The 14,216-nt window shown below is 50.5% G+C and overlaps 1 protein-coding gene across 1 annotated transcript in view; it reads left to right on the forward strand.

Annotated features, from left to right (window-relative positions):
- Window positions 1-14,216, forward strand: part of PTPN3 (protein tyrosine phosphatase, non-receptor type 3) — a 126,824-nt gene that overhangs the window by 91,488 nt on the left and 21,120 nt on the right. Inside the window, exons 16-20 of the mRNA XM_023753225.1 lie at window positions 6,214-6,400; window positions 6,520-6,597; window positions 7,694-7,750; window positions 9,152-9,308; window positions 11,784-11,944. Coding sequence (XP_023608993.1) covers window positions 6,214-6,400; window positions 6,520-6,597; window positions 7,694-7,750; window positions 9,152-9,308; window positions 11,784-11,944 — 640 coding nt within the window. The remainder of the gene's footprint in view (window positions 1-6,213; window positions 6,401-6,519; window positions 6,598-7,693; window positions 7,751-9,151; window positions 9,309-11,783; window positions 11,945-14,216) is intronic.

Raw genomic sequence — 14,216 nt, forward strand, 5'->3', positions numbered from 1 at the left:
AGGTGCAGGGAGAGGAACTCTGTCCAATGCTGTGGGGATGGGTTTTTTTTTTGTTTGTTTGTTTTTTGTTTTAATATATTTTTATTGATTTCAGAGAGAAAGGGAATGGGAGAGAGAGATAGAAACATCAATGATGAAAGAGAATCATTGATTGGCTGCCTCCTACACATCACCTACAAGGGATCGAGCCCACAACCCAGGCATGTGCCCTGACCAGGAATCGAACCATGACCTCCTGGTTCATAGGTTGACACTCAAAGGAGGAAGTTTTAATCCAGCAGCACACTTTATACATCTTTCAAGGCTCATTGAGGAAACATCGAGATGAATTAGACCAATCTTTGCCTTCAGGGGCCTCTGGGCAAGCAGGGTAAATGGCACATGATCAGCCTTCATCGTCGTACTCTGGGGCTCTGTCCCTTTGCTGAAAGGAGAAGGGGTTCTGGGGAATTGTCCGAAGGTTCTGAGAATTGCGTGTCCTGCATCCGATTTCCCTGGTCTGCCGCCACACCATGGAACTGTAGAGCATCTTAGGCCTTCCGCAGTCCAGTCCAGGAGCCCCTAGCCACAGAGGCTGTTCTAATTTAAGGTCATTTCAGTTAAATTTCAAATTCACTTCCTCCAGCCCTGTTTAAGACATTGCTGGCCCTGCTCACCCCTACGCATTGCACATCCATTCTTTCTGAAACTCTTCCACCAGACCTTGTAAGACGTGTCCTTCTTGGGCACTTTTTCATTTTGCAGCTAAATGTTAAAAGTAGCGCCCTAGCCAGTTTGGCTTAGCTTAGTGGATAGAGTGTCAGCCTGCGAACTGAAGGGTTCCGGGTTCGATTCTGGTCAAGGGCACATGCCTGGGTTGCGGGCTCGATCCCCAGTGGGGCGGCGTGCAGGAGGCAGCTAATCAATGATTCTCTCTCATTAGTGATGTTTCTAGCTCTTTCTCCCTCTCCCTTCCTCTCTGAAATCAATAAAAACACTTTAAAAAAAAAAGTTGGAAATAACAGTGATTCAAAGTCAGCCTTCCTTGTTGGGGCTTTGCCAGGTGCACTGACAAAAGATGTCTCACAGTCAAATAGCCTCTGCACTTATCAGTGGGGTGAACAGTTGAAAAGCTGCAGCCCCTACCACCTCAGTTAGGTGGGGGACCCCTGCTGGCTGATGGGTCCCCAGAGGCAGCTGGCCTCCCTGGGCGTCTGCGGATGGGGGCTCTCTGTTGCCCCCGGCAAGAAGGGAAGGTCGAGCTGTACTTGGTGAAAAAAACTGTGGTTATTTCAGTGAGTATTTGCAAAATGTTTAAGAGACGTTTGACATGTTTTATACAGCAGATTTGTGTTAAGAGGCGAAAAGGATTCTGTCAGAGAAATCAGATGAATACGACACAGGCAGCGAGGAGGGCTCCTTTTAGAAAGCAGAATTAATGTAATGATCTGCACCCATTCAAGCAAGAAGGAGAAAGAGAAAGGAAGAAAAAGAGCGGTTAGACTGGAGCTCGAAACCCAGTGGCGCAGCTCAGGGTCTCTGAACGCTCTCGGGCGGAAGAGTCACCGGGGACGGGACCGTGCTCAGAGCAGCACAGCGAAGTTTGGGGTCACAGATACCAATCCTTGGCAGTTTGCTTCGTGCCCAAGCGGGCTGGCTGTACGCGTTCCTCCCCAGGCTCCTGCCTTCCCTTCCTTGTTTCAGAGCAAAGGCCAAAATCTGCAGAGAAGGAAGTTTCCTTCGTGGCAGAAGAACCCAAACGAACCACCCCACCACCCAGAAAAACGGGAGGGGAGGTCCCTAGAGGGAAAATGGCTTTGCCGAGCAGACCCTGGAGGGAAGCAGGTTTGCGGGCAGATTTGGGTGCGTGTGAAGAACGCTGCTGTTTTACCCGTGGTTTGGATCACCAGAGGAGACACTCCACAGAGGGCGGCGAGCTTTGCGTGGTCACTGGTGCCTTTGCGGTTCGCTCGTCTCTTTCTTCAGAGCTGCCTTGTTCCGTGGGACACAGGGCGGCTGCCACTTTTTATTTCAGAGCTTCTGTGCACACACCATGTGAATGCCCCAGGGCTGCTGCACTCAAGCATGGTGACGATGATACATGTTATATGTGCATTGACCACTGTTACATTTTTAAATTTGCTTTTACGACGGCAGGGAGGAAAAAAAATTTCTTTAAACTATTTCTGTGTATTGGAAGGTACTTAGGGAATCCCCCTAGGCCATGGAGGAATCCCCCAGGCCCTGTCACCTGGTGGCGGGGAGCCCTCCTGCAGGGTGGCAGCCTGTTCCGGGGTTGGGCAGCGCCTCCTCCTTGGCAGGGACCCAGCACGTCCACCGGTCCCTGCCTCGAGCTCCTGGAACACCACAAAGGGGGTCTGTTTCCAGCCCTACCTGGCGGCCCCACGCACTGTCCTTTAAATTAAACAACTCCAATCCCTCCGGCCACTCTCCACCCTTGGCACCCAGATTGGAACTTGGTGACAGGGTCTGGACCCCGTCTAAGTGTCTCCCACAGAGACCGGCGTGTCTCCCACAGAGACCGGCGTGTCTCCCACAGAGACCGGCCAGCAGCAGGGTTTCCTTAGGAGTTTTGCACTCATTTTCCTTGCACTTGGCTGTCTCTCCCTGGGTTCATTGCCAAGATAAGAATGGCATGTTCAGAATGTCTCCATATCACAAGAGCCCAAGCTTAAGACACCGATCTTTTTGTTACTCAACGGCCCTTATGTGAGGGTCCCTGTGAAACATTTCTCCAGGAATTTTATTCAAAAGAAACGGAGCCCGCATGCTAAGGAGATCCTTGTCGCATTCTCGGGAGCTCTGATCTTCCAGATGCTGAGAACTGCTGACCCCACCCACCCTCTGTTCACCTGAGCTTCCCGTTTCCGACAGAATTCCATGCTCTTTTAGAGTAACCCCCCGAGCCCCAGGAACCGCGTGAAGGCATCTTCTCCTTTATTCACCCAGCGTCTTCATGGAGCGCGCTCTGCGTGCCTGGCCGAGCCTTACGTGCACCTGGACAGGAATGGAAAGAGGTCTGGGGTCTCTCCTGAGCGCAAGAAGCTCAGAGACTCGGAGAGAAATGTGACGGGAAATGGCCCCGCTGTGTCCCACCTATCCTTCCGCCATAGCGAGTTAGGGCTGTGGAACCCTCCGTGGGAGCACAGCTGCTCCCCTGCACAGGTTGGGGGCGGAGGTATTTGTCATTATCTCGGGTGTAAGCAAGAGGGGCGAGGGAAGCATCACGCAGGAGTCTCTTCTGCATGGGCAGTCCTGCCATTTCTACCCTCTTTAACGTTGCTCTTCAGAGGAAAGAATGCTACCGTGGCCTTTGTTTCTGAAGGCACATCCACAGTTCTGGAGCTGAGGGCGGCCTGCCTGCCTGCCTGCCTGCCTCCACCCCTATATTCCCAGGGAGCTGGGGCTGGTCAGCCCCTCCCTGGCTACTCTGGATCCCAGATGGTAGTGGCAGTCCCCCTTCCCGTCCCTCCTCCTCTGACAGGTGCCCCCTTCCTGCCTCAGGGACAAACCTCTTGCTTCTGCTCCCTCCTCCAGCCCTAGTCACCTGCCTGCTTCCTCCAGCCGCCCTCTCTTCTTACTTCCCTCATCCTACTCCTTCCCCTGGAGCCCTGGCTCCACCCACAGCTCCCTTCACCGCTCCCTCCTCACCCACTAGGCTCTCGCTCGCTCGTGCTCACTCACTCGCTTGTTAGCATGCACATCCTGCCCCCAGGAGAGAGGAAGCCAGCCTGGTTTGGCGTCTCGCTCCTGGCATCCCCGTGCTGTGTCCAGCTGCCACGGTCTCACTGCTCCTTGTCATTTGATGTCCTCCTCACCATCTGTCTTTCCGTCCTCCATGCTGAGCAGAACGTCCCTGCAGCCTGCAGGGATCGTCTGTACACAGTTGATCAGCCAAAAGCTGCCGTCACATGTTTAATAAAAGTAACCCCTCTGACCCTACTTAGAAAGCAGGATGGGGCACATCATGGCTTTGAATGTATTCTTTTGAGTACCGTGGGCTGTTTTATGCCGAAAGGAAAAGTACTTTAAAACCTTGGATGATGTAATCCACACGTTAAAAATTTTAGAAAAAGAGTGATTATAAAATACATTAGAATTTTACTGACATTAGTCTGTTCTCTTCTGCTTTGTCACCTTGCTCACCTGTGTGTTTGTTTGTTTGCATGCCCTTCACCCTCTCCATCGCTGTCACCTTCCAGAGTCTTCCACACGTGTGAACTGTGTGTGCTGCTTGCATCATCTTCCTATTGGAAGTTCAGGACATAGGGTTTCCTAAACCTTGTCTGCCACTAGGGGGTGTTCTTGTACACATGCAAATATAGGCAAGTTGCCCTACTTGTGGGAGAGATTGTGTTTTATTTTTTGTAGCCTTAAGTAAATTCATTTTTAGTCTGAAAACTTACCACTTGTCTACAGCTTCAGTCCCAAAGGATCCTTCCTGAAATGCCTTCCCATCCATCATACCTTTCCCTCAACTTGAAAACCGTGAGGCCAAACTCTTCTCTTGCATGTAGCTATATTCCTACACTGGCCTGTAATTGAATTTTTATATTCCAGTAAGTTGGAATTGTGACTCAATAAATTGAATAGGATGCTGATTTTGTATTTAAAGTAAGGTAACTTGAACTTACTAGGAAACAGAGAAGCCCTAACTTAATGAAAAATTCACAGATAAGGGCTTGAAATAATGATTTAATAAGAGGCAGCAGCAACTGTCTTTTGTCTCTTTAACTGACTATCTTCATCTACTCACCCCTCCCATCACTGAACCCTGTATATAGAACAAGAGGAAAATCCTGTTTTCTGTAGGCTTTTTAAGGCATCTTTTGCTAGGCCTGTGGCTCTGGAGGGAGGTCTAGTGTGGGTGTGTGTGATGCAGAGAAGTTGAGTGTCCTAAACAGTGACGGCTGAGATGGTGCTCCCTGTGGCCCTTTGAGGTTAGAGACTGTGTGGTGGTGGAGCAGACTTGGCACAGCAATGGTGTGGAGGGCGTCTTAGGAGCAGACTTGGCACAGCCTGGAGAGGAAAGAGATGCTCAGGTACCCATTAAGTGAGGGGAAAGCTGTGTGACCTTGGTCAAGCCACTCGGTGTCTCTGGACGATAGTTTCTTCATCTGTGAAGGGGAGTCGGACCCGATGAGCAGAGGCCTGTTCAGTTCTAACTCTGTAGTTCTCCAAGAACTTCTGTGATGCTGGAAATGTTTTATAACTGCGCTTGTCCAGTAAAGGAACCATTAGCCTCATGAGACTATTGACTTTTTTTTCCCAATTTATTTTTTCATCCTCAGCACAGGATATTTTTTCCATTGGTTTTTAGAGGGACAGGAAGGGAGGGAGAGGGAAGGGGAGAGAGAGAGAGAGAAAGAGAGAGAGAGAGAGAGAGAGAGACAGAGACAGACACATCAATGTGAGAGAGATACATTGATTAGTTGCCTCCTGCACATGCCCTGACTAGGGCAGGGATTGTACCACAACCCAGTTATGTGCCTTTGACCAGGAATCGAACACAGGGTCTTTGGTGCACGGGGTCTTAAACACTGCTCAACCACTGAACACACCAGCTAGGGCTATTGATCATTTTTTAAATGCGCTGGTACAATTGAAGAAATTTCTAATCTCTTTATTTAAATTTAAATAGCCATGTGTGACTGGTGGCTACCATATTGGACATTGCAGCTCTAAGATGCAGAAAGACCCATGTTAGAGAAAAATAAAACATATACCGGTAATCTCAGCACGGACAACTAATGGAGTCACAGGCAAATAACACAAACTAGGATTAACATAAATTGCCCTGAATATGCAGCATTAGTCCCATTCCCTCTGGGTAGCCGCGAGCTCTGAGAAGCAGAGCTGTCAGCAGGATTGAGACAGAAGGAAAAGGCTTTCGGAAGGATGGAGACATGCATCTGAGTAGCTGGTCCATTTCCCCGTCACCTTCTCGTGCAGCTGGGAAGGGAGCTGAGATCTGCCCTGTCCTTTTCCCCTCTTCCCCCCAAACTACAGGTGGTGACATTTAGGCCAGATGGGGACCAGAGTGGCCCGTTGGACTCTGGAGGTACCAGAGCCCTGAGCTTGACCTCTGGAGCTCTCTAAGGTTGCAAGGGTTTGTGACAACTGTGGCATGTCAGGCCTCCATAGTCAGTCATGTTTGCTCTGATCAAATATGAACCCAATGATTAAAACATCTCCTCCTTCCCCACGATGAAGGAGCATACCCGAGAGCAACCCAGCACAAAGCTGCCCGACCCGGAAGTCCTCCAGTTCTGTGTCTCCGTCTTCAAACGCTCCAGGCTCTTGCTCCCCAGATGGCGTGGACCAGCAGTTCTTAGAGGACTTCCACAGGGTGACCAAAGGGGGCTCCACCGAGGACTCCAGCCAGTACTACTGCGACAAGGTGAGTGAGCCCAGGCCCTGCGGTGCGCAGGTACCCGGTGACCCGCCCAGGCTTCCTGGCGCAGAGGCACCTGGTGGAGAGGGAGGTAACCTAACTGACCACTTTCCAACGTTTTCCAGAATGACAATGGGGATGGCTACTTAATCTTGATCCGTATCACGCCCGACGAAGAGGGAAAATTTGGATTCAATCTAAAGGTATGTCGTACGTGTTTGTAAGGATTGTATGCTCTGAAGCAGTCTGTAGATGACTTTTTAATTCCCATTGGACTTCATTTCCATTGGAAACGGGCCGCATATCTGAGGCTACATAAGGGCACTGGCTCCACCCTCAGCATTGGGAGTGTTTTTATGTGGCCATAGCAGCTGCCTCACGCCAGGTGCCTGTTCTGTGCTTGGTGTTTGCTCTGTACTTATTTATATCCCCTCACTGAGTTCTAATCAGTGCAGTTGGCATTTTAATCCCATTTTATAGATGCATACTAAGGCTCAGAGGGAGGAGGGCCCACAGTTGGCAAGCAGATCTACCCCTTGAAGAGGGGTGATTAAGAGAGCCCCCCCCCCCCAGCATTGCTAAGCCAATAAGAGAACAATGTTCAAGTGCAGGGCCATTTACAGGGCCATTACCCTCCTTTGCCTGCCTCTAGGCAGGGTCTGCAAGCTATGGCCTAGGGACCAAAACACCAGTTTTTGCAAATAAAGTTTTATTGGAACATAGCCACATGCATTCATTTACAGTTGGTGTAGGGCTCCTTGGGCACTGCGGTGACAGGGTTGAGGTTTGACAACAGAGCCTCTGTCCCACAAAGCCTAACACGTGTACAGTACTCTCGGGTCCTCTGCAGAAAAAGTTAACCAGACCCTGCTCTAGAGCTGAGTGAGGGCAGGTGGGTGGCCTTTCCTACCCCTCAGGGGCCCTGCCCAGGACCTCGCAGCCTGTGACCTTGTCTGTGGCTCCGTCTCCTCCACTGAAACCCCCTGTCCAGCAGCCCTTAGAGGCTGTGTTTTCGGAGTCCTCCTCCTGGAGCTGTTTGCATGTTTTTAAAGGAGCTTGCTTCCTCCGAGAGCACCTGAAGTTCATGGGACATGGGGGTGGCAGTGGCAGCTTCTGAGCTGTCCTCTGGTTAGTACCCAGCGGGCTCAGGAACCTGTGATTCGGAAAGGGCTTGGTCCCCTGGATTAAGAGCAGGATCACATGAGGTCAGACCCCTCCCCTGTGCCAGAGAGAGCTGCGTGTCTTTGTTGCTGGAATTACTCACGCGGCTGTTTTGGTTTTTACTTCACATATTTGCAGGGAGGAGTGGATCAAAAGATGCCTCTTGTGGTGTCGAGGATAAACCCAGAGTCGCCTGTAAGTAAACATGTTCCTCTTTGTTTTCCCCAAAATCTAACAGAATTCTGTTTCTGCAGCCAGCAGCAAAGAGTGTGTGTAGTGCATGCATATAAACCTGGGAGGAGGGGGCGCAGGAGAACAGCGTCCATGTTTCCAGAACCTTGCTGCTCAGGGTGGTCCCCACTGCTACAGCTCCCACTTCATCAACATCACCTGGGAGCTCATGAGAAATGCAGAATCTCAGGCCCCACCCCAAACCTCCCAAAGTAGGATAGAAAGAAACATCAGTGATGAGAGAATCATTGATCAGCTGCCTCCTGCATGCTTCACACTGGGGACCGAGCTCACAACCCGGGCATGGGCTCTGATCAGGAATTGAGCCATGACCTCCTACTTCATAGGTCGATGCTCAATCACTGAGCCACACTGGCCGGGTAGGATCTGCATTTTTAACAAGCTCTCCAGGTGATTGGTGTGCACACTGAAATTGAGAAATGCTGCTCAAGAGGGGAAACTGAGGCACAGTTTGCTGGTCTGCTTGCTCTGAGTGGGCACATGGGACCTGCCTTCCATCACCCTGCCCTCAGCCCTCGGTCTAAGCCTTCTTAGCAGATCATGTGCTCAGAGAGGAAGGTAGAAGGAGTGAGAGATAGAAACATTAATGATGAGAGAGAATCACTGGTAGAGTGCTCCTGCACACCCGACTGGGGATCGAGCCTGCAACCGGGCATGTGCCCTGACTGACTGGGAATCGAACCATGACCTCAGGGTTCATAGGTGGACGCTCAACCACTGGGCCACACCAGCCGGGCCAGATCATGTGCTTCTGTAAAGCAGTGAGCACCAGAGTCCTTGCACCTCCCAGGAAGGCACCGGGATGGGGCTTTACTCTGAAGGGGCCCGTAAGCTGGCGACTTACTTTTTCTTACTGCTTGTGGCCCGTTTCAGGGACGAAGGCTTTCATTTTACCTTGGCCAGTGCCTCGCTTCTCTCCGTGATGGCTTCTGCCCTTGGTGTTACGCTCACATAGTCTCTCTCCATTGCAAGACGAGTAAAAGCTCACTTTGAGCTGACAAATCATTCTCAGGCAGCCCGTCCAGAAAACAGAAGGTCAGAAGCGTCATAGCCGTGACGCTACGTTCATCAGGGAAGGTCGGCCGCCCTGGGGAAATGGCTCCGTGATTCTCTCAGCCTGATTCTGGAATGTTTCATAACTTGAATTCTGAGCAGCACGTTGTTGGATTTCCCCTGCCAGCTGCCATGTCATCATCGCATGGATGTAAAAATAATGACGCTAATCCTGGAGGGAGGGATGGAGAACTTGATCACGGTCTCAGGTGTCGGGGCCCCGGGCGGCGGCATCCTTCCCTTGAGGACTGTGAGATGGTAACCGGAGAAACTCGCTTCCCCTCCACTCAGGCGGACACCTGCATTCCGAAGCTGAACGAAGGGGATCAAATCGTGTTAATCAACGGCCGGGACATCTCAGAGCACACCCACGACCAGGTGGTGATGTTCATCAAAGCCAGCCGGGAGTCCCACACGCGGGAGCTGGCCCTGGTCATCCGGAGGAAAGGTAACAGCCGCCTGTGGGGGAGCAGCCCAAGCCAGGTGGGGCCTGACCTGGCCCTTCCCTGGTTTTGAAAACGTTGAGCTTGTAGCCAACAAAAATCAAGAACTTTTCTATAACAACCTGGATGTGTGATTTCTCACTTGAAAATTTTGAAGATCTAACCATAGACGCCTGGCCCCTCCGGCCAGTCCTCTGGAGATGGGCAGCGCCCACTGCCCCCTGTATGCAGGGCATGACCCCCAGTCCTCCCAGGCCCAATGGGCCCACAGCACACACCTCTCTTAGCTGCCTGGCCCTGCAGGCATTTGCGTTCCAGCCCTTTCTGGAAGGATCGGGTTATATGTTATTCATGTGCATTTGGTTTTGCTGGAGAGGCAGGGGGCACAGGGCCAGGGTGCAGCCTCTGCGTGGTTCTCACTTCGCCTCCTACGGCTGAGGGGCCTTGAGCGAGTTTCTTGCCCTCACGTAAAACGAGGACAAGAAGAACAGCCCTGCCTCGGGGTTCTTGTGAAGATTAAATGGCACTCGTACTGGAGAGCACCGAGAATGCTGCCCGGTGCGTGGTGGGCGTGGGCAGGATGGCTTCTGTGAACACCATCACTGCTCTTGGTGTGGTTGCTGTAGAACAATGAGCCGAGTCCTTGACTGGTTCTGCCTGGCTTTGAAACACTGAAGGACAATGCAGTGTGTGACTCAAAGCCCTGGCCCTACAGCGCTCATCTCTGTTCTGGTCTTACTGGGTGAATGTCACAGCTGCCTCTCCGCCCCCCACAGCTCCCCGAGCCCTGCCAACCCCCCCTTCCCCCCAGCCTCCAACCCCAAACACACACCTGCTTCTCTCTGTTCTCACTAAAACTCCAGTCAGGAGCCATCCGATGTTAGCTCTCCTCCCACCTCCCTGTGAGGCCTTATCAGAGCCTCTGGATCAGTACCTACCCTCTTCCACCCCATCCTGTCCCACCAAATCCCAGTACCCTGCTCTGCGCACAGTAGGTATTCAGTTGTGGTAGTAGCTGATGTCTGTGGAGCGCCAGAGAAGTGCCTTGCACTGTGCTAATGGCTTTAAATAATTATCCTCTTCAAGTCTCATAACATTCTTATAATGTTAGTATTATCTGCAAGTGAGGAAATGGGAAAACCAAGTCACAGAAAGGTGAAGTAAGTTGCCCTGCTGTGGTGTGGCTGGTAAGGCCGCAAGATGATAGGGCACCAAGGAGTCCAGCAATTGGGAGCAGGCCCTTGGCCACACCATGCACCCGTGGGGTGCTGCCCTCATCGGCAGCCAGCAGGACAGCACTCTGGCCTGTATGAGGTGAGGAAAACAGATGTCGATAGACTATTAGAACCACAAGGGCAGTGCCACTTGTCTCCTACAACAGTAACGATAAGTTTAGTTTTTAAATAAAAACATAGGAGCTGATTGAAAGAAAAATAAGGAAAGAGCATAGGGAATAGCGGATATGACAGAAATCATGAAAGCAATGGAAGAGCTGAGTTTCTCTGATCAGAGAAAAAAAATGTGGTCTTCGGGCTCAGAGATACGGACCAAATTCCTGTGCCTTGCCCTGATAACTTTGGACAACTTACTTGCCCTGAGAGTCAGTTTCCTCATCTGTGTAATGGGAATAGTGACTCGTGTTCAGCATTGTGAGGATCCAGTCCAACCCGGTGGAGAAAGGTACATGTTGATACTCTCCTCGTCTTTCCTGTTATCTTGAGGGCAGTAGGGAGCCAGTGAAGGCTTTTGAGTGAGGGAGTGGCCTTCCCTTCTGAGTAGAAAGAGAAAATTCCAAGATGATGCTTAAGTTTCCAATTTGGGAGACTGGAGAGGGAAGTAACGGTAGGTGGGAAGAGGCACGTGAGGCTGGAGAGGTACGTGCAGGTGGGGCAGTCGGGGGCCCACAGTTATTTTTATTCATATGGAGTCTGCCATGCAGGGCGGATTCGAACTGACGAGGTAGGCATGAAGTGCAGGAGGGATGTGAGGACTTGAGATGTGTACCTGGGAGCCTCCCACCTAAAAATGGCCACCAGTTAGGTTGGCTGAGTTGTGTGGGACGATGGTGTCATGGACAGCATGCCGGACCTCACACCAGGGCCTGGGAAAGTGCCTGTTTTAAGGGAGCAAATGAAAAGGAACCGAGAAGGGGGTGAGGGGATGGGTACAAGAACCAGGTCAGAGAGAGCGAAGAGAGAAGATATGTTTTCTATAAAAGCATCCTTTCCCTTTCTTTTACCTTTGGCAACATCTAAACACCATCATAAACGAACCAGAATAGTATGTCGTTTTGTGTATTCAACACGTATAATCATTCAACAAGAAGCAGTGTCTTTGGTGAGAATTGCTGTGTGCGTAATCATTTAATGAGATGTTTTAAACCATCTGCATGCAGGTGTCATAAGGGTAATTTGGGGGGAGGAAACGGATCCCCAGAGCTTTGCCGCACAGCCAGACGCACCCTTTCTTGTCCCCTACAGCTGTCCACTCCTTTGCGGATATCAAATCTGAAGATGAACTGAACCAGCTCTTCCCAGAGGCCATTTTCCCTGAGTGTCCGGAGGGTGCCGACACCTTGGAGGGATCCATGGAACAGCTAAAGAAGGGCCTCGAAAGTGGGACGGTGCTGATCCAGTTCGAGGTAGGAGAACCGAGGGCCCACCCGCAACCTGGACCCCGGTGCCTCGGTGCCTCGGTGGGCTGCTCAGGTGCTGCCGAGTCAGCCGAGACCCGGGGGGCCCATGCTCATCGCCAAACACAGGAGGGGCTCCGAGCACCGGGCAGGGGAGCGGGCCCAGAAAGCGGGGGATGGGGCCCACAGCCCATCACTGAACTCTGCCTCACCCTCTTATTCTAGTATGTTTGGTAGTCATGGAGAAACGCGTCAGAAATCGAGGAGGAGGGACTCTGAGCTAGTTAGCTGCCAACACAAAGGCTCCAAACACTCAGGAGTAGAAGGTAGTGGAGAGGCGGTGTGGGTGGCGCCCAAAACATGACGGAGGAGCCCGTCCCTGGCCCTGCCGGGCATCCTGTGGAGCAGTTAGTGTCATCCCATCCGAGCACAGGGCCTTGCCTCCCCGAGTGCCCAGAACCATGTGAACTGTGAACATGAGTGGAAGTCAGATGCCCCCGGCCTTCGCCAGGAGGGACCGCTAATCACAGGTTGGAACTGTTGACAGAAAGCACACACAGACTTTACAAAGCAAAGTAGGACCAGAGAAGGCTCGGTTTCTAAGCCAGTTTTACTGATCTGCTTGCCAACAGAATGAAAACAGAATGTGTTTATCGTCCAAATGTTTCTCAAGGTAGAAGAAAGCAGAGTAGTTCATGCAATAAGAGATAACAAAGAGCACAAAGAAGCATTAAGCAGGGCGATAAAAGAAAATCGATCGTGATTAACGCCAACACACCCCGTTTGGATTCATAAATTAGGAAAGACAGTCTCGGGTTGAATTTGAAAGCAGAAATCAGCAATTCCTTGTTTATTTGTATAAAAAGAGAGTCACAGAAGGAAAGCTAGGCAGTTTGTCAAACGTATGTGACTGCACATTGATTCAGGAAAGCAGGAGGAGTATGAATATGGAACAAAAAGGAACGCAAGGCATAGGGTCTCGAGTGAGAAGAGATTTATGGTGCAAGGAATAGGATGTAAACAGAATACATTATTAGAGCAATGTGTGTTAAACAACAGTAGAAAGTAAAAACCCACAGGTGAAAGGTGAAGATAATTGACCTCCCCACCCCCACAAAAAAAAAAATCAATAGGGAATTTTAAACTTAACGGTCATGGCAGATAATATAGACAAAAAATAAGTTTGTATCTTGTGAAAATGAGAACAGGATTAAAGGGTAGGAATAATGTAATTACGTGGGTAGAATTGGATAGACATAGACTGAATACAGAGAGAGAAAGTCTTCTTCCCACTGGCCTGCAGGAGGCTGTGTAGGCTTAGGATTTTAAAAGAAGAAAATACAGAGGTTGTGCTTCCTGGCCTTGCATTGCAAAATAGTTCAAAATTGAAATGTACATTCTAAACACTAAAACTGCATATTTTTAAACATTCTCCAAAAGCATTGAAACAAGAACTTAAAAGCCAGAGACAGCGTGTATTCCTTTTATTCCTTGTTGGGTGTTGGAGGAGATGTGAAAGGCGCCGTGCAGTCACTCATTCATTCAGGGGGTGTACATTAGGTGTTACCATGTTTCAAATACTGAATCAGGAGCACACGAAGGAGGGAAAAGGTGGGTTTCTGGCCCCAAGAAGTTTACAGTCTAATTTTGGTATATTTGCATGGATGTCTCATGCGTCCCAGAAACAGCTAAAGACCAATATAGGGCAAGATGTCATTGCACAGAATGTGTGTTCTGTAGAAACGGGAGGCAAGAGGGTTACCGGAGGTCCTCTGGAGTGAGATGTCGTATTAATAGAGGATGGATGGGATTGAGTGTGGAGGGGGGTAGAATATGCCAGGAAGGTCCCGAGCTAAACGCAGACTAAGCTCATAGGGTGTCAGGTAGCAAAGGGAAACGGGGATACCTGGGCGGAGAACTGCAGCAAGGAGTCCTTGGAGACATCTCCAGGTGATGGAGGTCCTTCAGCCCAGAGGGAACCGTTTGTCTTTTATCACACTGTCCACAGAGGGGCGCTGTGGGCTCTCAATGAGGAAGAAGACCAAGCTTGGTCTTAACCTGTGCTCCCGAGGGACAATCTACTCCACTCAGGGGGCTCCGCTTTCATGTTTCATGTAGGGGAATCCCACATAAGGTTTTTCTTGACCAACGTTCACTGAACATCATTAACAGTTTAAAAACGCTTTGGAGAGAAGTACCCACCCGTCCCCCGTGTTTCTGAGTAGTGTTTCTCAAAGGATGACACGCTGAGCATCTGTATGGATATTACCCAAAGAGCTTG

This window comes from Myotis lucifugus, unplaced genomic scaffold, assembly GCF_000147115.1.
Source record: "Myotis lucifugus unplaced genomic scaffold, Myoluc2.0 scaffold_43, whole genome shotgun sequence".
Classification (NCBI taxonomy): Eukaryota; Metazoa; Chordata; class Mammalia; order Chiroptera; family Vespertilionidae; genus Myotis; species Myotis lucifugus.